Below are 23,934 nucleotides of genomic sequence, written 5' to 3' on the forward strand. Positions count from 1 at the left end.
ATTTATTGCACTTCCAAACATCTCCCCAGAATTTTTATCCTTCAAAAGAGAAAAGCCGCCATCCAACTGTATTTCAGGCCCCTTTTTGTACGGTCAAACTAATTTAATAATAATTGAATAATGATAATCAGTTAATAAACAAAGAAGAATTTCACTGGCAAGAACTCTGGAGCCAACATGGGCCAGGATTCATCATTCCATGCGGAATGATGAACCCTGCGCTGCAGGGGGTGGTCGGGTAATAGCTGCAGCTGGCCACACCACGGTGGTGTGGTTTTGCCTGCAGCGGTGCAGCCAGCCTCAGGCTATCGTGAACATAGCGCCACCATAAAAGGTGGTGCTATTCCTCACACTACTGCCGGCGATAATGTTGGAAACATCGCCGGCAGTGATGCTGCCTCTGATTAACATATTTCTCTCCCTATCTCTGCCCCGACTCCTCCCCTCCTCCTAATTTAGATCTTACCGCTTCGATAAGGCCCTTATTGCGTGTGTTAGGGCTTTATCGCTTGCCACGACTTGGAAAATAACCCCCCATGGGCACTACCTAGAAAATAGTCTATCCTACTAAAAGTGTAACCTTACATCCCAGATTCTAGTCCCTCGAAAAGTCTCTGAGGTTAAAAACTGCTATATTTTTTTGAAAGTGTGAATAAACATGGATAAAGATGAGCCAGTTGATATAGTGTATCTGGATTTTCAAAAATAATTTGACGAAGTACCTCATGTGAGACTTTGGATGAAATTAAAATGTCATGGGATAAGAGGCAATATTCCATTGTAGATTGAGAAATGGTTAAGAGAGAGAGAAAACGGAGAGTTGTGTTAAATGGTCAATTTTCTCAGTGGGTAAAGGTGAATAGTAGAGTACCTCAGGGATTTGTATTAGGGCTACTACTTTTTAATCTACTGTTTTTATACTGTGAATGACTGAGAGATGGGAACAGTTGATCAGATTTGCTGATATAAAATTATTCAAAATTGTTAAATCTCAAGAGGATTTTGAGACTGGAGATTCGACATCAAAATAGTAATTGTCATTTAATGCAGACAAATGTAAAATGATGTACATAGGGGAACAGCATCCCAAATTACAGCTGCATGATGCATGGTTCCACATTGGGAATCACAACCCAGGAAAATGATCTTTAGTATATGTTGAAATTCTCTGCTCAGTGTGGAGCAGCAGCAGCCAAGAAAGCAATAGAATGCTAGCAATTATTAGGAAAGAAATGGAGAATAAAACAGAGATTATCATAATGCTTCTGTATCACTCAGTGGTACAACTGCACCTTGAGTATTGCGCACATTTCTGGTAACAATACTCAATCTCAAAAATGATGTAGCAGAATTAGAAAAAGTGCAGAGAAGCTCGACCAAAATGATAAAGGGAATGCAATGATTCCCCTATGAAAAAAGGCTAAAGAGGTTAGGACTCTTCAGCTTGGAGAAGAGACAGCTGAAGAGAGATATGATAGAAGTTTATAAAATGAGTGGTGTAGAACTGGTAAACACAAATCACGTTTACTCTTTCAAAAAGTACAAAGATTAGGAGACATGTAATGAAGTTACTAGATAATACATTTAAGACAAATAGAAAAAGTATTCTTTTATTCAGTTGGACTCTGGAATTTGTTGCCAGAGGATATAATAAAAGTTTTTATTGTAGCTGGATTTAAAAAAGTTTTAGACAAGTTCCTGGAGGAAAATTCTATAAACTGTTAATAAGGTGGACTCAGGGAAATCCATGTATAAGCAGCATAAAGTCTATTTACCTTTTGGGATCCTGCCAGGTACTTGTAACCTGGATTGGCCACTGTTGGAAAAAGAGACTGGGCTTGATTAGCCTTTGAACTGACCCAATATAGCAAATCTTATGTTCTTATAAGTTCAAGTTTAGATCATTAAGGGATACGTGTAAAATACAATAACTAAATACATAAAATAAATAAGCAAAACAATTCAATATAAAACAAAATAAGAAAGACTACCAAAGAACCAAGAAAAATACCTTCATATGTAAGTGTACTACATCACAGAAATAGAAGCTCACTTATATATAATCAATTAAAATCTTAGTTAATTGAGATTTTATCCCTTTAGAAATTATCTGAAGGCTAGATTTATTCATATTTTATAGGAATAGCTAAAAGATGTTAATTGGGCACCTTCCAATCTAATTTTTGCAGTTGATAGAATTTCTAGTTGACTTGAAGCCCTGGTAGGATTATAGATTAGTAAATCTGCTAAATTAGCAGGATATATCCTAGGTAAACATTGAAAACAATAAAAATCTTAAACTTAATCCTAAAAGCTACCAATAACCAGTGTAGTTTAACCAAAAGCAAGGTAATATGGTCAAACCTTTTGGCCTTAAATAAGAACATGACTACTGCATTTTGTAATAACTGAATTATTTTTTAAGGATGTAGCTGCACAACAGTGGTAAAGAGAATTACAGTATTCAAGATGATTTATAACCATTGCATGGACATCTTTTTGGAGGTCAGTTAAGGGCATGGGGCAGACACATAGAAACCCAAGTGGCAAGAGGATGGAAATGAAGCATGGGGTGACCTGCCCGGAGCAGCAAATACAACTCTAACCAAGAAGATGTGGGGGGTAATCCACACAGAGTGGCATTTACAACCCTGAAGACTTGCTGGGTAGATTGGATGGACATTTCTGGTCTTTATCCGTTGGCATTTTCTATGTTACTATGACCTTAACTGATGTATCTTAAATGAAAAAAGTTGTACAAGTCAGTGTAGAAATGTTATTATGTAATGATAATTTTGAATCAAGCTTGATATCAAGAATAATGACTGAATCTTTAGGATCGATATTAACTCCATCAACAATTGGAAGATTTACAAAAGGTTAATTTCATGTGGTAATCCAAAAAGCATCCATCTTGAAAGGATTTAGTTTCAAGTTATGGATTTTTTTAGCCAAATTGAAACAGCATTTTAACATGCAATTAAGTTAGTAAGATCATTTGGGTTTAAAGAGTTGATATATGCCCCAAGCTGAATGTCAGTGATAAAAATGAAAATTTATCCCATAACCGTAGGGCAATACTTATGTATGTGTCCCTTGAGATTATAAAGGTCAGATGTCTAAACTAAATAACGCAAGATATGTAAGTCTGAGTTACCATGGAATTCCAATGCAGTGCAACATGGACCACTCTGGGACCAGTCATTTGATTTCATCAGCTCAGAAGCACATGGGCTGATGAGAGGCAGAGTAGCTGGGTACGGAGAGCGAATCCCATCCGTAAGGAATCCCTTGCTAACTCAACTTTTTGCTTTGAAAAATAATGTGGTTTGCTGTGGTGTCTTTTTTGCCTTTTGGATTTCTTTGGGGTAGTATGAGAACCCTTGGGCTATCTTCTACCTATATTATCAGAAGTTAATATACAGTATTGTACTTGAATATTTTACTGTTCTACCTGAACATTATGAAGATATCTCATATATTGTTATAAGGCAATATTGTAATATTTTATATTACATTAAAAATAATTAGAGTATTTCTATTTCATCTAAATTAGAATGGACCCAAATTAGCCTTGTATTTGAACGAGTTCATGCATTATCACAAGGATGAACTGACAAAGGACGAACTTACAGCTGCAGAACTATTCATGAATGTATTAAAGTTGTCTGGTTACAGATGCATTCCATCCAATGTTCCCCCAAATCCAGACCTCCTCAGTGCTATCAAAGAGGTATGTGAATATAAATTATCATTAGCTTTCCTAGTTCTCATTTCCAGGGAAGAAGAGAAGATGGCTGTTCCAACCCCTGCCAATACTAGGTAAGTCATTTGAGAGAACTTTCCTCTTGTTTTCAAACTGTTCCATTTGTAGCGAGGGAGTCTTACATAACAGTGAAGATATGAATAAGAAACAAAATTAAGGCATAATTGACTTTTAATTGAAAAAAAGGTCTCTAAAGAAATGTCCAGTAATTTTTCTTTTGTTACCTTTTAATTCACCCAGAAAACTGAAAATCATGCTATCTACATCCAAACAGAAACAGAAAAATGTATGTAGTTCAAACACTTTATGAATTTCTTTGTACTTGTCAGCTCTCAGAAGGTAATGCTACTACTTATTACTCCTATAGTGCTACTAGACATATGCAGTACTGTGCAAAAATACATAAGAAATAGTTTCAATATACTAGAGCTTGCAATCTAATCATGACAAGCATGCAGGTAAAACATACTTTGGAAATTTCATTTATTAAGAATGTAACCCTTTTTTGGTAGATGGCATATATCCTGAGGGTCCATAAATTATTTTTTAAATGAGCCTACCTCCTCAATCTCTTTAACCACATTCTTTTCTCAAACGGTGGGTCTTTTCTGTGGGGGTGAAGGAAAACCTTTTTGGCCCTGGCAGTGCTGTGCAATCTCCCTTGTGATTGTTACCATAGGTCTTCGGGGCAAGTAAACTTACAAACCAAACTGGAGTCTCTGGATGGGTGTTTAAATTAAAGTTTACTGTGATTTCTTTCAGAGACTCAATAGGTGCAAAAAATAGTGTCCATTTACATCTTGTGTTCTCAGCTGTATAAGAGCCAGGATTTAATTGATCTCTACCTCTGTGGATGTGTCCTTCCAGGCAGGGCTTGGAACCTGAAAATCTTCCATGGTGTGGAATGATAATTATCCCAAGGTGGCATCCTAACCATGACGGGATCCCTTCCCACATACCTGAAGTCCCTGAAGAATCTCAAACTCCAACCTTTCAGTGTCCTGTTTCCCTGGGTGGAAATTCCATTCTGGGGGGGTCTACTGGTGACTCCTCTCCCTTTGATGCTTCTTCAAAAGAGAGATGCAGCCTTCCTGGAGGAAAGGCCTACTACTGAAAGCAATCCTTACTTCCTTCCCTCTTGATGGAAAACTCAACCTCTGATGAAAACACTTTTCTCTTTGCATAGTCACTGCAACCTCCTCTTGAAATCGTGAAGAGGTACACCATTTCCTCCCAACCAACTGGAAAGGGGATTCTGTCTGCCAGAACGATCAGATGAAACTGTAAAACTCAGAAAAATTACAAAAATCCTTCTGCTTCTCCCTCTCTTCCTTCTGTGCTAAACTGGGGGCCTAACTTGCAGAGCACACTGAAATCACTCCTTCCTCCTCAAAATCAAATCTACACTGCCACACTCTAACTAGGGCTAGCTCCGCCTTGTGCCTAAAAGGATTTCCGGTTCCAAAAAATCTCTGGGTGAGGTGCTGTATTCAATGGCATGTTCCTTTGCTGCTATATAATCACAGGCTGAGAACTGGGACCATTTAGTGGAGATCTCAGTCTTTACAAGAATGTGATTAAAATCAATGAGTCTGTGAGCAGGATAATCAGGAGTCAAGATTTAAAAGCAGCTTCAAAAAGGTAGGTTTTTAGACTAGATTTGAGAAAGTCAGAGGGAGCATTACACAGGAAGTCTGTTGGAAGCATACAGTAAGAAGAGAGTTTCTAAGTGAAGGAGCAGGGCATACATAGGAGAGACATGCCTGCAGGGCCGGTACAAGGATATTGGGCGCCCTAGGCAAACTTTCTGCCTTGCACCTGCCCCCCCCCCTCCTGTCGCACTGCCCCCCCCCCCCCACCCGGTCACCCAGGTTGTCTGGTAGAGTGAGGACGGACGGGTTGCTCGTTGGTAGCAGCAAGAGAGAAGAGACAGCCACTGCCACGGCTCGGCAACTGCCAGCAGGATATTTCATCATCTACAATATCGTGCCGGCAGCTGCTGAGCTGCTACTACCACTGCAGTACCAACTGTTTCTTCTTTCTTGTTGCCACGGCTGCTGCCCCGGCACCCTAGACCCCCGCCTAGTTCACCTAGTGCTTCCGCCAGCCCTGCATGCCTGATAGTAGTGTTCATAGGAGGGATGTAGGGGGAGAGAGAATAGAGGATAGGTAGTGAGGAGCTTTTGTAGGTGAGTAAGAAGAGCTTCAACTGTATGTAGAAATGGATAGGAGCCAATGTGGTGATATGAGAAGATTATATGATTGTAGTGACATTGGTGAAAGCTAAATCATGCTGCAGAATTTTGGATAAATTGTAGTATAGAATGATAGCTTACTGGAAGACCTGTGAGGAGCAGTTTGCAATACTCTAAGCAGAAGCTAATGGGAGAGTGGCTAAGGGTTCTGGTAGTGTGTTCAGAATGGAAGGGATGGATTTTGGTGATGATATAGAGAAAGAAACAACACATTTTAGCTGTTTTTTCAATGTGTGTAGAGAAGGAGTCAAAGATGACCCCAAGGTTATGGGCTGAAAGGACTAGTAAGATGCCAGTGTTATCCACAGAAAAAGAGAAAGCAGACCAGTTGATAGTGAGATGGCTTTAGAGGAAGATTCACCAGAGGACATACTAAAAGTGCAGTGGGAAAGGTAAAAATAAAATCATAACAGGACTGAGTCCAGAAATCCAAGTAAAAGCTGAACATCAAGGAGTTAGGTGGTGATCACCAGTGTCAGAAGCAATGAATATTTTAAGGAGGATGTGGATCCACTAAATGTACCTATTGTAACTGAATGTGATTCGCCTTAAGCTACTAATGAAAAGACATGAACTAAATCTTAAAAATAAACACCTTTGGCTTTAGCATAAATAGGTCATTGAGGACATTGGCAAGGACTGTTTCTGTAAAATATAGGTGGTGAAAAACAAGAATGGACTGGATCAAGAATGACATGAGATGAAAGTACAAGACAGTGTAAGTGAACTGCACATTCAAGTAGTTTGGGTATGAAAGGGAGATGAGATGGATATGAGATGATAATTAGTAGGGTAGGTAGTGTCCAGTAAAGATTTTTGATGAGTGGTGTGATCACAGCATGATTGAAAACAGCAGAAAAGTTGTGATGGAAAGTAATGAAGATGGAAGGATGACAGAAGCAGGTAATAGAGCTGAGCTGCTGGATGGAAATGGGGTCAGAGGAAAAAGTAATGAGTTTGGAGATGGAGAGAAGAATAGCAATTTATTCCACTGTGATTTTAGTAAAGGACAACAAAGTGGCAGGGGCCAGAGGAAGTAGAGGTTACCTAGTTGAGAACTCAAGACTAATTTGTGAATGTTACCATGGAAGTAGACAGCCATAGTTTGGGCAGAGAGTGAAAGGAGTGGGGGAGACATTGGCAGTCTGATGATGGAATTAAATGTGGCAAAGAGGCAGTGAGGATTGGAGTCTGAAGTTTGTTTGAGGTAGGGGATTTATTATAATGTTATACTTGAATTATTATCATAATGGGCCAGATTTTCTAATCTACGCCCGATTTTATAACATGCACGCGCATGTTATAAAATCTGGGGTAGGCGCGCTCAAGTGGACACTTGTGCACCTTGCGCGCACTGAGCCCTAGGGGAGCCCCAATGGCTTTCTCCATTCCCTCCGAGACCGCTCTGAAACTTAAATTTAAATTTAAATTTCAACAATTATATCACCTTTAAGAAGGAAATATTTCCAAAGAGAGAGAAAAAAAAAAACCAAAAACAAAGTTCGGCTAGTAATGTTGAAATACTTCCATTATAGACTTGAAATTATACATAGGAATATTGTATGTTAAGTCTGAGATCTAATAGACATCAATATATATAGGAGACTATTTATAAGAAAAAACATTTCCTTAAATAGTACAGTACTTCAGCTACACTTTTTATTAAGACTCCAGAGCTCTGCCTGCCTTTGGGGCCCTGAGCAGGGAGCATTGCAGAGAATGCTACCCTGGAAGTTCTGGATTTCAATTTTCTACCTAAGAACCTAAATTTGGCTTCCAGAATCTTCTTTCTCATCTTCCTATGTCATTGTTGCCCATGCATACCCATGACATCCAGCTCCTCCCCAGTACAGTCTAAAATCCTATCTAGGTGAATTATGAGTTCTACCACCTTCTCACCAGGCAGGCAAGTTACCAGCCATCTACATTGCTAATATTAAATAGTCTATAATGATTACCGACTTAACTCTTCAATCTTGGGCACAAGCCCTTGGAGATCCATGCTTGGTTTGAGAGGATACTCTGTCACCTGGATAGCAGGTCCTAGCTACAGGATCACTTCCTGATATAGCCAAATCTCAATCTGTCAACGACGGCAACCAAAATCAACGCAATAGCTCTCGCCTTCAGATACCCCTGCTATCAGGCACAGTTACTCTAAGGACCAACGACTACCTCACCTAACATCTCCAGACCACGCCAACACCCTATACTCCAAAGGATGCAAGGATACACAATACCCTGTTTACCATACAGCCCATACTCTAGGATGAAACCCCCTACGCTACTGCAACACAAACCTTACAGAAATCTCATTCCAGTCATGATATCCCCCCTTACCCAATTCCTGGGGCTCGCTTTATTCACAATAACTCTATTTAATGCTCAATCGATCACCAAAAAACCCCACTTACTACATGACCTCCTGCTTAACTCCAAACCAGATATCTGTGCAATCACAGAGACCTGGCTAAAACCGACAGACACAGTCCTAGTGAACCAACTTCCCACACAGATGTATGACATCTTCTCAATTCCTCGACTAAAGAAGAGAGGGGGAGGTATTCTCCTGGCGGCCAAAAAAGGCTTTAACCTCACTCTACAACCGATTAATGCAATCCCCAAACTAGAAGTAGGCCTGTTCAAATCTAAATCCCTCCAAATTCTCCTCATATACGCCCCCCCTGGATTGCTAGACTTGGACGCCTCACCTTTAGTTGAAATCATAGCTAAATACCTTATCCTGGACTCACCAGCCATCATTCTTGGGGACTTTAATATACACATTGACGCTAACCCTTTATCTTCAAACTGCGAAGCACTTCTATCTTCCCTCACGGACATGGGCTTTACTCAACTCATCAACCATCCCACTCACAAGGCAGGTCATACACTCGACCTCATCTTCACTAATGCCAGCCTCATACAAGTCTCTCCACCGTTATGCCTTCCAGTACCATGGTCAGACCATTTTATGATTACATCCACCCTCAAAATGACAACGAGACCGCCTGCACCCCCTCCACTCACCACTCTGCACTATAGGAAATCCTGCTCATCAGAAGCCCTCAGCAACTCTCTGATCAAAGAACTTCCTAATCTGGATCTTTCAAATCCCAATACAGCCATACTCTCCTGGCAAAATATAACGGAAAACATAGCTAATAAATTATGCCCAATTTCCACAAAAAATATCAACCCTACTCAGAAAAACAAACAACCTTGGTTTACAAAAGATCTCCACTCGTTAAAACAAAGCCTGAGACAAAAAGAAAAGTTATGGCGCATCTCCCCCAACCCCCATTCACTAGCCATATACAAAACCGCGCTCCACCACTACAGAACTACGACTCTACGATCGAAGAGAGACTTCTACGCCCACCGTATCCATGATATGATTTTCGATGCCAAAGCGCTCTTCTCCTACGTCTCGGATCTTACTAAATCTACCAACTCATCAACCCCAGATGATCTAGCTCAATCAAAAGCCAATGACTTAGCTATCTTCTTCCAGAATAAAATCTCTAATACGCTGGCTAGATTACCCTCTAAGCCTAACTCACCAGCTTTAGTACCTGCCCACTACCACAATTCTGATGTAGTGTTGGAGTCCTTTGAGCCCACCCATACCATAGAGGTTGAAACCCTGCTAAAACGAATGAAACCCTCCTCTCATCCGCTAGACCAAATTCCATCCAAACTACTGCTTCTAGTACCGGATTCCATTTCCAAACATTTAGCAGATGATATCAACTGCTCTTTCTCACAGGGAATCTTCCCAGACGCTCTCAAATTGGCCACCCTCAAACCCATACTTAAAAAACCAAACCTGGACCCAGACGACCCCAATAATTATAGACCTATCTCCAATCTACCATTCTTAGCCAAAATCATGGAGAAAGTGGTAAATAATCAATTAACTAATTACTTGGAAGAACACAAAATTCTCCACCCATCACAATATGGATTCCGGAAAGAACACAGCACGGAATCCCTCCTCATCTCACTCTTAGATCAGGCATACCTGGGCCTCGACAAAGGATGCTCCTTCCTGTTAGCTCTGCTCGACATTTCCGCAGCGTTCGACACCGTAAACCACGCCTGTCTATTAAACCGTCTTTCAGACATAGAAATCACAGGAGCCGCCCTCAGTTGGTTTAACTCTTTCCTAAGTAATAGAGGCTATAAAGTTAAAATCAATAACAAGGAATCTCCCCACACCAATTCTCCATTCGGAGTCCCCCAGGGCTCCTCACTATCTCCCACTCTGTTTAACATCTACCTCCTCCCCCTCTGTCATCTTCTCACATCTTTAAAATTGAAATTCTATATTTACGCAGACAATGTTCAAATTTTGATTCCCATCACTGGCTCCTTGGATTCTGCAATCAAGTTATGGGATTCCCACTTACAAACAATCAACCGTCACCTTACAGATCTCAATCTAGTGCTTAATACCACCAAGACAGAACTCCTGTTAATCACTCCAGAAGTCAGTCAACCCCAACAACTGCTCTGCGCTAACATACAAACCTCTCACACTAGAGACCTCGGAGTCATCATTGACAGCCATCTGAGCTTAAAGAAATTTGTAAACCATACCACTAAGGAGTGCTTTTATAAACTACAGGTGCTCAAAAAACTAAAACCTCTACTATACCACCATGACTTTAGATCTGTTCTCCAAGCCATCCTCTTCTCCAAGGTAGACTATTGCAACTCTTTACTGCAAGGTCTACCTGCTGCTACAACAAAACCCCTCCAACTGCTTCAAAATGCGGCAGCAAGAATACTAACTAACACTAATCGGAGAGAGCACATCACACCTATTCTAAAAGATCTACATTGGCTCCCAGTCAACTTCAGAATACTCCACAAATCACTCACAATTATTCACAAATGCTTATACCATCATACCCCTCTTGACCTGATACAACCACTCAAACTACACACTTCGGCCAGACCGATAAGAGACGTTTACAAGGGATCTCTTTACGTCCCCCCGAATAAAATGGTACACAGATTAAACTTCAGAGAGCGGGCTTTTTCAACAGCAGGTCCCTCCATCTGGAATGCCCTACCCTCTGACCTCCGACAGGAAACCTGCCTTCGGACCTTTAAAAAGAAACTCAAACATGGCTGGTTCGGCCGAGCCTTTCCGTGCGCCTAGACAATAACGGCATCATTGAACTTTAATCTATTATTTCGTCACGCCTCACATTAAACCACAAAGATGTCATAATCCTCAGAAGTTTGCCTTAGAGATCGGCCTATTCTAGCCACTCTCTCTCTCTGTATAAAGTATTCCTATTGTTTGCATACTTTTGTTTTCCCCTTTCTTTTCACTATCCCCAGTTGCTCGCCCTTGTTATAATGTAACTTTTGACTCTGCCACTTTCTGCTCCGTACTGATAGCGTTTTTTGACTATGTTATTGTTTAAAAACTCTTGTTTCGATTGTAAACCGAATTGATTTGATCTGTATCAAGAAATCCGGTATAGAAAAGCCTTAAATAAATAAATACCAAAGTGATAGTTTCCATCTAGGTGACCTTTGCTCTGCCATGGCAGTGCAGGGGTTGTCAGATTGGAAGCTAGGACTAGGTCTGATATCCCGGAAGTCTTCCTTTTATAACTCTCTGTCTGCCTCAGCTCCTCCATGCCTGCCACTGTAGCCTCCAGAGATCGGACTTGTTCTCTGAGAGCCAGGATCTCTATGCAGTAGGTGCACACATACAATCTCTCATCAATTGGTAGATAACCATACATTTGGTGCAGAAGACTGGAAGGTCCCCAACTCGCTGCTGCACTGCTGTCTGCATCTTTATATTGTTGAGTTATTAGTTGATTGAGATTCCTAAAGGATATGAATGTGTTCTTAATTTATGGGGTATATATAATATTAATTTGGCAATGACCAATAAATAATCTATTGATAAAGACTGGGTCATTCATTTGTTTTAGATAAATCCCTGATTTATTTTTTATGTGAAAATGTCTCTTGTCCTGTTAGATGGGATAAGAGTCTTTAAATCAAAGAATGTGCTTAGGGGTAAATAGGAGTGAAAGAAAGAAACAGTAAAAAAAAATTAAATACTGGGGGAGTCCCAAGATGGCAACATGGTGAGACGTGTGTAAGCGTCTCTCTGTTTCTTCAACGTTCCTGACTGATTTCATGCCACATTCAGCCCGCAAGAGGAGGGCAAGGGAGCGCATAGCTTTGGAGCCTCCCTCAGCCTCAACTCCGGTTGGGAGTTCGCTGGTTTTGGCTGGGGAGAACAAGGTCCTGAGTCAAGCCTTGAACCACTTATATCATTTTCACTGGAAGATAGATCCCCCTCCTGCGAATCTCGCGTTGAGATGCACCAGTCAGCAACGAGAAGAGGAGGAGGGGCCAAAGATGAGTACCTCGCGAGACCCTCTTCCGGAGCCCGGGCTGCTAGGAGAAGTCTCACAATATGTCCACGCTGAGCGAGAGGCAGGAGTAGGAGCAGCAGGAGAGGGAGTCATACCAGACCAAATGGATGTAACCCACGGAAATCTAGGAAAATATCACAAATTGGTAAGGCCTCAAATCTTTTCTCTTGAAGCTTTGTGGGATGCTATCCAAGTTATTAATATGAATATAGAAACACATGTGTAATACTACTAAAGAGAGAGAGAGAGTGGATAAGCGCTTGGACACAGCTGAGAAAGAGTTGGAAAATAATAAAAAATTGCAATCTTTACAAGTGAAGACGGACAGTGTTATTAATATTCAACACGATATAATAAAAGAGAACCAATATTTACATTTAAAATTGGAAAACCTGGACAATCAGATCCGGGCAAAAAACCTTAGATGTATAAACTTTCCAAAGGTACCTAAGGAATTATGGAGATGTTATATGCTAGAAACTTTAAAAATTACAGAAGAAACATTGCCCATAATTTCAAAGGCATACTTTATTCCGGCAAAAAAGAAAGTTCAAATGGATGAAAAGGAATTCCAGATATTAACCCCTAGGGAACCAGTAAATTTGGATATATCAGCTGTGCTAGAACAAACAGATGAAAATCAAGCTACACAATCAACCTTGATAGTAACATTTCTTTTGGAAGCAGATAGGGAATGGATTTTTAAAAGGTACTTTGCCTATTGATCTGAATTATTTCTTAAACACAAGGTGCAAATCTTTCCAGATCTTTCGAGGCAAACTCAAAGGAGATGTCAACAATTTCTTATGTTGAAAACACAAGTTCTTGAGATGGGTTATTTATTTTCTTGAAATACCCATGTAAGTGCTTGATAAGCACCAAACTGTTTCTAATCTTTTCTATCAGCTGTCTCAATTGATTTTTTTCATATCGAATAAAAAAAAAGGGGGGGGGTGTTTCCTCTACACATGTTTCTATTTTAGTAACTCCTTAAATGCCGCTATGATAGGTCTTTCATAAAGAGAATGCTGTACTCCAGGGGCCATACATTTCAAATAGTTTTCCTAAGATTGAGACAATCTTGGATCCTGATTGGGGGCTTGAAATATGCATTGTAATTTGAGATTATATGTGTGTAACTTAAACAGATTTTTCTTTTTGAGCTGTGTAACTAGTTAGTTACATTTTTTATGTGTATGCTATAATTATCTTTAAGTTTGTATAACATTTTATTTATTTAATTAGTCATTAATAAACTGCTTATAAAATAATCTCCTGCTACTTATATGTGTATAATTCTTTTGAAAAGTCACTCCATAGTATCTTTTGGCAGATAAGACTCCCTGACTGTCCAGATATAGGAGGTAAGTTTCAATGATTTTTGTGAGAAAAATATCATATAGTGTTGCAATTTTCAAAAGTCCATGTAATGCACTTAATGCATTTACATGTGTAAAACCCAGTTTTAATCCCATAAATTCTTCTGAAAATTAACCCCTTAGTGCACATTGCATCACAGATCAGACTCAATCTCTGGTCCTGACTGTTTCTTGTCCTGTCTTTTATAAGCATGTTGAATTCTATCACTGATTGGTTCCTGTCACTTTGCTGGTGGGGCGATTCCAGGCATCCAGTTAGTAGACTAGTATTTCCTCACTTTTCTTTTATCCTTCCTCCTTAACTATATCTCATGACCTCTTGTTTTTGTATATTTTTCATATTGTAAATGCTACCTTAATGTACTTTATTGATGCTTGCTAGATATTTTTATGTTACTATTTGTTTCCCCCCCTTTCCTTTCATTATTCTAGAGCAGCGGTTCTCAACCGGTGCGTCGCGACACACCAGTGTGTCGCCAAGCACCGGCAGGTGTGTCGCGTGGCTCCCGGTCCCTCCCGCTGCTCGTTCTTCCCTGCTGCCGTTGCCGCCGGGCTATCAGCACGTTCAAGCCCAGCGGGAACGCAGCGGTGCAAAAAAAAAAAAAAAGCTGTGGCATCCGCGGCTGCCCTTTTCTTCTTCCCGCGCCTGCATCCCCCCCCCCGGACCCGGAACAGGAAGTGATGCGCGGGAAGAAGAAAGGCCGTGCCGGCGTGATATAACTAGCAGGCACGGCCTTTCTCACGCGGCACGGCCTGTCTTCTTCCCGCGCACCACTTCCTGTTCCGGGTCCGGGGTGGGGGGGGGATGCAGGCGCGGAAGGGAAGAAGAAAGGCCGTGCCGCGTGATAAACTAGCAGCGGCCGCTGCTAGTTTATCACGCGGCACGGCCTTTCTTCTTCCCGCGCACCGCGTATCACTTCCTGGTCCGGGGGGGGGGGCAAATGCAGGCGCGGGAAGAAGAAAAGGCCAGCCGCGGATGCCACAGATTTTTTTTTTGCACCGCTGCCGTTGCCGCCAGCCCCGGCGGCAACGGCAGCGGTGCAAAAAAAAAAAAATCTGTGGCATCCGCGGCTGGCCTTTTCTTCTTCCCGCGGCCTGCATTCCCCCCCCCGGACCAGGAAGTGATACGCGGTGCGCGGGAAGAAGAAAGGCCGTGCCGCGTGATGAAGTAGCAGCGGCCGCTGCAAGCATCGGCCCCCAAGCTATTGCAGCAGACGGTAATCGGGAGAGGAGAGAGCAGCAGGAGCCTCCCGCGATCGATGGAATTCTTCCTTATTGGCCTGCGGGGGCTGGAGGAGGAGGAGCAGCTACCGTTGGGGGGGGGGGGGAGGGAGAGAGAGAGGAAGTGAGTGACAGAAAGAGAGAGAAGCAGCCAGCCAGCCTGTGTGTGAGAGAATGTGTGTGATTGAGAGCCTGTGTGTAAGTGAGAGAATGTATTTGATCGAGAGTATGTGTGTGATTGAGAGAAACTGGTCAGAGAGCTGATGTATGTGTATATGTGAGAGACAATGAAAGTGACTGCTCAAGGAGATGACTGATGTGTATGTGAGACAGTCAGGGATGTGTGTTTGTGTGTGTGTGAGAGAGAGAGAGAGAGAGAGAAAAAGCATGGAAGTGAGAAATCTGGGTATGTGAGAAAGCATGGGAGTGGGAAGCCTGTGTGTGTGCATGTATATGAGAGAGACTGGTTGGTAAGGTGACGGTGTGACTGGTGTGTATGTGAATGTGAGAGAGAGAATGTGATTCAGGGAATGAGAAGCCTGTGCACGTGGAGAGCGAGCATGGAAATGAGAGAGAGAGACTGGTGTGTGTGTATGTGTGTGTAACAGAGAAAGTGATTATGGGAATGAGAAGCCTGTGCATGTGAAGAGAGTGAGCATGGGAGTGAGAACCTGGGTGTGTGTGAGACACAGCATGGGAGGGAGAAGCCTGTGTATGTAAGACAGAACATGGAAGTGGGAAGCCTGTGTATGTGTGTGTATGCATGCATGAGAGAGATCAGGTGACGGGTGTGTGTATGTGTATGTGGGAATAAGAAGCCTGTGCATGTGAAGAGTGAGCATGGGAGTGTGTGAGATACAGCACGGGAGTGAGAAGCCTGTATATCTGAAAGAGAACATGGGAGTGGGAAGCCTGTGTGTGTGTATGCATGAGAGAGATCAGGTGACGGGTGTGTGTTTGTGTGTATGTGAGAGAGAGAAAGAAAGTGATTCAGGGAATGAGAAGCCTGTGCACGTGGAGAGCGAGCATGGAAATGAGAGAGAGAGACTGGTGTGTGTGTATGTGTGTGTAACAGAGAAAGTGATTATGGGAATGAAAAGCCTGTGCAGGTGAAGAGTGGGCATGGGAGTGAGAAACCTGTGTGTGTGTGAGACACAGCATGGGAGTGAGAAGCCTGTATATCTGAAAGAGAACATGAGAGTGGGAAGCCTATGTGTGTGTGTATATGCATGAGAGAGATCAAGTGACTGGTGTGTGTTTGTGTGTATGTGAGAGAGAGAAAGAAAGTGATTATGGGAATAAGAAGCCTGTGCATGTGAAGAGTGAGCATGGGAGTGTGTGAGATACAGCACGGGAGTGAGAAGCCTGTACATCTGAAAGAGAACATGGGAGTGGGAAGCCTGTGTGTGTGTATGCATGAGAGAGATCAGGTGACTGGTGTGTGTGTATGTGTGAGAGAAAGAAAGTGATTATGGGAATGAGAAGCCTGTGCATGTGGAGAGAACAAGCATGGGAGTGAGAGACTGGTGAGTGTATGTGAGAAAGAGAAAGTGATTATGAGAGTGAGAAGCCCATATATGTAAGTGGAACACGGGAGTGGGAAGCCTGTGTGTGTGTGTATGGCATGAGAGAAACTGTTCAGGAAGGTGACTGGTGTGTTTGTCAAAGACTGGGAGATGATTGGTGTGTGAGAGACAGAAACTGGTCATGGGGGCATGACTGGTATGGTGTGTGTGTGTGAGAGACATGGGCCCTAAGGAAGAGGACCATGAGTATAGAGCTTAGCCACTACTGCTGCTTCTGGTGTGTGCTACAGCCTGCATGGAAGAGGAGTAGGACAGCTGCTGGAGGGGGTAAGTAAAGGTGGCTTTTTAAGTTTATTTTTCTTGATTGACTGCCATTTTAATTATTTAATATTATGTGATGTGTCTGCTTTTTTTGAAATATTTTATTGGTGTTTGGAGAATTTTAATAGTTTTTATGAGTTTTTAATTGTTGGATGTTATTCTGTTCATAGTTGTTGTGAAACATTTATTCTGCTTATTAGTATAGTTTTACAATTATTTCTGTGTGGGGATCTATAGCTGCTTGTTAGTTCTGTTTTCCTAATAAGAGGTGTATTGGTTTTTAGGGCCTGATTTTAATATTTATAGTGTTGCCTTTTCATAGATAGGGTTGCTCCTGTTTGAGTGTATTCCATAATACAGGTGTAACTGTGTGTGGATTAGTTTATGTGCATTACTACAGATCCTGGGAGTATGTTAGGTCGGTTCTGTGTCTGTTACAAGAGATATTTTACTAGCATGTAAGTGTTTTATCAGTCTTATTTGTTGCGTTTTCTCAAGAGGACATGCATTGGTGGTAAACTGCTGTCTTTTTCATAAGTAGGGGCTATTGAGCCTGAAAGTAGAAGGAGTTTGAGTTGCTGTTACTGAGATGACACCAGAACCAGAATATCTTTTTTGTAGATGAGTTGAATGGGAATGTCATAATTCTGCTTACATCCATTATTGTGGATCAGGGGGGTTCCCGTGGATGCAAACTGTACATTTACATCTAGCCCTGTGACGATCATGGGTCAGTGTGTCACGCATGTGAGAACCATCTGTCAGGTGTGTCCCGACAGAAAAAAGGTTGAGAACCACTGTTCTAGAGAATATCTTTTGAATTCCTTCTGTTTCTATGTGTAGAGCATATGTGTTGCAAATTCTGCACCATTTTGGTAGCCATAGAGCTCTCACTCGGCATAAGCAGGCAGAACAATTGCTTAGTGCCTCACGTAGTTCAAGGGGGCTCCAGGTAGTTTTTATGTTAATTCTTCCTGCAGGCTTCCACTCTTTCCCCTCTCCCCTTTGCATAAGGACTCCAGTGGGATAGCATTGTTTCTGGGTTGCCCTTTCCTTAGAAAACCATAGCCTTCAGAAGTAAGCACCGATGACTATAGAAAAGCAATATTATCTCCTCTTTCCTATGAGTGATATCTCTTGTTATACTCTGAAACTTGTTGTTGTTGCTGCCTTATTATACTGACTGGCGTTTTCAAATCACGAGGTCATCAGTGTCCTCTTAGATGGGATAAGAGTCTTTAAATCAAAGAATGTGCTTGGGGTAAATAGGAGGGAAAGAAAGACTTAGGTCTTCTTCCTGCTTTCTTGCCAGTACTTCCCTTCTAACTGATACATGGCTAATAGATTTTGTATCTTAGATGCTACAATTTATGTTGGTTTTTTTCATTGAAGTACAGCTGCTGATCCTTTAACCATTCATCTTTGTTTTTCCAATCGCCATTTAATTTTTTCATCCTGCCTTGTGTGTCTGCTCTGTTTCAGATTGGGTCATATGCAAACAAGCATAAATTTCCTGTAAGTTCTTTTGTGATGTTGCTAATAAAAGAAAGCCCTATTGGTGGCTTTACCCTCACCAAAATGGACTCCATTGACCACCACTTTCTGACCAGCTAACCAACTTTCCAGCCTGTTATCAGTTTTCTGTCCTACTCCCATAAAAAGAATATTTTAAGACACACATGTGGTTCCCAGCAGGTGCACATGGATGCGCCAATTTTATAACATGCGTGCGCCAACGCGCAGACGTTATAAAATATGTTACCCGCGCACGATTTTATATTGACATGTGAATGCAGACTCACGCGTATAAGGGAGGGGGGAATTTTACAAGTTGAGTGTGGCGACACAATAGGCCCTAATCCTCGTTCCCTCCCAGGAGCGGACTGGGATAGAACGTCTAAACCCACTACCTAACCTGCCTCCCTTTTCCCCTACTAACTCTAACCCCTAAAACCATGCTAACTAACCTTTTTTTTGTTTTGTTCCTTACCTGCTCTCCGGAACAGTAGCAGGTTGCGCAGGCCAGTCAGCTGCCAGCGCATGCTTCAGTGAGACAGTGCCTTATGGTGCTGCTTAGCTGGATATGTTATAACTGGCTAAGTTAGACCAGCTCTATGGCTGGTCTAACTTATCCAATTAACATAATCGGACATGAGCGAATATCGCTACTTATCCGGTTAAGTCTATTTATTTATTTGTTGTTTGTTTGTTTGTTGATTTGCTAAATTTTAATATTCCACACTCCTACCAAACAAGTTGTTCAAGGTGGATTACAACATCAAGATTTTACAAAATAAATTAAAACAATAATACAATTATTTTCTTACATCAAAACAAATCAACACACATTAAACACCTGACTATAATAAAACAATTCATCACTTAAAGCTTCCCTAAACTGAAAAGTATTAACACTTCCCTAAAACTTTTATAATCACTTAGCAAATGCTTTCCAAAGGATAGGTAGCACCACCCAATTTCTTTGCGGCTAAAAGATTGCTGATAAGTGTCTTTTCTGGCTTCAAGCACTGAATGTGCTTTTAATATGCTGCCCTACGTTTTAAGGGCATGTGTACCTGGATAACTGTAACTTTAACCAGATATATTGAAACATATCAGGTTAATTTGCAGAAAAAAGATAAACATTTCTTTTTAGCCGTGATCCTCCCACTCCGCTAAAAAACTAAAGCTAATGTGTGCCATAGCACCCAAACTACCTCCGCCAGCCCCAAGCCTCATAAAAAATTACCGAAAGTTATGGACATATCAATCTGAGGAGCCTGCTTCCCATCTGATTCTGAAAATAAATGAGGCCTCTGATTTCCCTCCCACCCACAACCAAAATGGAACCCATTTGCTACACCCAGCATCCCCCCAAAATAACCTAGGCCACCAGGAATGCGATATGCTTATAGTGCTCCTGATGGTGTCTAGCATTGCTTTGACAACTGAGTAAATTTTCAAAGGGGTTACCCAAGGAAAATTAGCATATACACATATAAATAGCTTGTATTTGCACACATTATACACATGTATTTTTTGTTTCACATGCACATTTACTGATGCAGAAAAGGGGTAGTCTGGGGTGTTTTGAGGGAGGGATCAAGAGTTATACACAGAAGTTGCTATTTTATAAGAGAAATTTTCATATAAATTATCAAACTTATTCACGCAGTTTTACATCTAATTGATTAACACTATTGATATTCGTCGTGTGTTGCCTGCAATTTTTGGGTAAGAGGTCTGAGTGAACTGGTGGGGTTCAGGATGAATTGCTAGAGGGTCTAGGTAAAATGGAGATGGACTAGATAAACCTGGCAGAGGTACAGAAAAACTGATGATTTCAAGTATGTGCCCACCTTTAAAATATACCTGCCTCCACTTATAAATCAGGGTTTTAACTGTAGTATTTTTTTTCACATGTATCTGTATAAAATAGGTAGAGAAAGTAAGGACTTTCACTGCATTGCAATATTTGGTGCATATTGAAATTTGGGCAAATCATTTTGCTTTCCATTGCCTCAGGTATAAACTTAGAACTAGATTTACTAAGCCACAATAAGGCAATACTGTGCGTTAAACTCCATTTATCGCACAATATCACCTTATTACTGACTTATCATGTGAGAAAAGCGAAATATAAATCAAATAAATATCGTGCAGTGTATGTAATGCTTTCATCCCTTGTGGAAATAAGCTGCTTTGCATGCATTTCCAAGCATAAAATTGCCTAATACATGCAAAAGAAGTTATGTATATTGTATAAACAATAAATACATAGAACACCTAACAACTAGCTATACTCAAATCCCTTGGTCTGACCATTTCATGATCCAATCAAGCATGAAAATTCGACACCATCAGACCATAATAAACAAACCCCCATTGAACTTACATATAGACCACCCTACAACTGCGAAGAACTAAAAGACAAATTAGAAGACGAACTAACCAACATACCGGCTACAGACTGTTGCCTAGCTACAGACCATTGGTTAGAATCAACAAAAAAAATAGCCAATACGGTAAACCCCTTGAAACAATACATATCAAAGAAACTAAACAAAATAACCAATGGCACATACAAAAATAAAGGATGCAAAAAGAAAACTCAGAAATTCGAAAAAACATGGAGGAAAAACAAAACAATTGAAAACCTAACCAAATTCAGGAAACACCTAGCTTACTACAAACAACTAATCTTAAATACTAAAAAAGAGTACTATAGTAATAAAATACAAAATTCGCCAACACAACCCAAGGACCCTCTTTGCTATAGTACAAATCTTACAACCGATAAACAAGAGTCAACTCAAAGTATACCAGGATCAAAATGTAACGAATAGCTCAATTATTTAGTGACAAAATATCAAACCTAAGAAATAAGCTCCCAAATAACACCAAACAAGAAATCATAATGCAAAAGAGAGATGTTAACCCATGGTCAGCCTTTGAAGAAATATCACAACTAGAAGTAGAATCAATGATAAAAAATACAAACCCCGCCCCCCATATGATTGATACCATACCACAACAGAGATAAAAAAGATAACCAAGGTAGTAGCCCCAACCTTAACGAACAGTCATAAACCTATCCCTAACGGAAGGAAAAATGCCCAGACATACTGAAAGGGGCAATCATAAAACCAATAATAAAAAAGAAAAACAGTGACCCCCTAATTCTCAACAACTACCGTCCAGTCTCTTAACCTCCCATTAATTGCCAATTAATAGAGAAAGCAGTACAAAAACAATTAGCTGAACACCTAGATGAAAACAACATACTATACCCTTCGCAACACGGTTTCCGTAAGCAGTACAGCACTGAAACATTACGCCTCTCATTAACCGACAACATCTTAAAGAGTTTCAATAACAGCAAACTTACATCCTTTAATGCTAGACCTACCCGCAGACTTTTTGATACGGTAACCCACAAACGTTACTCAACAGACTAGAAGAAATAGGATTATGTGACAAAACGATCACTGGTTTAAATCGTACCCTCAGCAATAGGTTCTTCAAGTCCTGATAAAAAACACTCTTTCAAAAAAACTTAAACTCGAAACTGGAGTACCTCAGGGTTCACTCTGTCTGCCACCCTCTCATATATATATGCTGCCCCTTTGTCATCTATTGGCAGGACTAGGGATAATTCATTACATTTACGCGACGACATTCAGCTAATTCTACCATAGAGGACTCCACTGATAAAACACTGAGGATTAGCAAACATGTACCTTGACATAAGTAGAAACAACTTCTAACCCAAAGTGGAGCTGTTTATTAACATTGATAAAACAGAATTCCTAACACTTGACGAAAACAATCTGAAATCATCAAAACACCAATAATGCTAGGAAATAACCAGAAAATAGAACTGGCCGAAAAAGTAAGAAACCTGGGAGTAATAATGGATCCAGAAATCAATTTAAAACAACACATATCATTAAAAGTAAGGGAAGGCTACGCAAAACTCATGATCCTGAAAAGATTGAAACCGTTACTCACAGCTGACCACTTCAGAACAATCCTACAAACACTTGTTTTCGCCAGTACTGATTACTGCAATGCACTCTTACTGGGACTCCCCAGCTCATCAATCAGACCACTGCAAATACTCCAGAACACTGCAGCCAGAATTTTAACAGGAAAAAAAAGAATGGACCATATAACTGAAACTTTAGCAGAACTACATTGGCTACCAATTGAATACAGGATCAAGTACAAAGCCTTATGCACAATACACAAACTAATATATGATAAAGAAGCTGACTGGCTAAATACAGCTCTAAGAGTCCATGTACCGCAAAGGAACCTTCGTTCAGCTAACAAGGCACTACTAACAATCCCCACAGTAAAATCAGCTAAACTAACACAAGTAAGAGAAAGGGCTTTATCACTGGCAGGGCCCTTTCTATGGAACACAATGCCCACTGGACTAAGATTACAGAGTGACATCAAATCCTTTAAAAAAAACCTTAAAGACATGGCTCATTAAGCAAGCCTTTCCAAAAGAAACAGTGGGGTAGAGAGGGAGAGAGAGAACGAAAAATACAGGAAAACGCAGCCAAAATAAATGGCATCACAATATTATAAATACATAGTACAGTAGAGAAATAGACCAAAGGAAAGTACCACAATAAACCTTCCCAGAACTATTTCATCACTACCCAAAAACATATATTTATTAATGATATTGTTACCGTTTGTAGCTGGCACTTGTTAGAATGTACGATACCCACCTATATATACATTATTTGTGCCTATTTGTGAACCGTTGCGATGGTACATAACTTAGCGATGGTATAGAAAAGTTTTTAAATAAATAAATAAATAAAATAACATGGCTGACTTAGAAAAAAGTCAGCCCCATTATTTCATCACTATTGACTGAGATGTAGTTATTTTCTTGTCTGAAATACTCCTACCTCCACCAAAGCTCACAAATCACTCTGGAGGTCTTTGAATCCTGCCTCCCCCACCTCTGCCTTCTGAGGAAATTCTGCCCCCCCCCCCCAAAGGTAAAAGAAGTACTAGAGAAATTGCACAATGATGGACCACTCCCTTTCTCAATCCCTCCCCAAGACCCAGCCATAAAAGACCCTAGTAGTCTGGGGAGGCACTCCGATCCCCATCTCCTGAACTCCCCCCACCCCCCCCAATACCTCTAAACTTAAGAATTGATGTTCAGTGGGGCCAAAAATGCCTCCTTGCTCCGGGCCCAGTTGACACCATTTGCTAAGGAGTTTCATGTGTCTGAAGTAACATGGTAAATGATGGCCGATAAAGACCCACATGGTTGAAATCCTTGTTTTCAGAGAAAGTAAAATTGCTTACTTGTAATAGATGTTTTTTCAAGACAGAAGTCCATTGGTCACCTTCTGGAATTGTTCTCCGAAACACTACATGACTATGGATGCATGGGAACTGTTGTGCATGCAATAATTACCTACAGGCCGATACAAAAAAAAACGCGGGAGAGCGGGCAAGTGCACAGAAAAGCAGTTTTTACTGCTTTTCTGTGCACTTTCCCGGTGCCCGGAGAAA

At 40.9% G+C, this 23,934-nt stretch overlaps 1 protein-coding gene across 1 annotated transcript in view; it reads left to right on the forward strand.

The window, feature by feature from the left end:
- LOC115087279 (lysosomal-trafficking regulator-like) overlaps positions 1–23,934 on the forward strand; it is a 1,534,685-nt gene that overhangs the window by 953,570 nt on the left and 557,181 nt on the right. The window contains 1 exon segment of the mRNA XM_029594260.1: positions 3,557–3,733. Coding sequence (XP_029450120.1) covers positions 3,557–3,733 — 177 coding nt within the window.

The sequence above is a fragment of the Rhinatrema bivittatum genome, chromosome 3 (assembly GCF_901001135.1).
Source record: "Rhinatrema bivittatum chromosome 3, aRhiBiv1.1, whole genome shotgun sequence".
Taxonomy (NCBI): Eukaryota; Metazoa; Chordata; class Amphibia; order Gymnophiona; family Rhinatrematidae; genus Rhinatrema; species Rhinatrema bivittatum.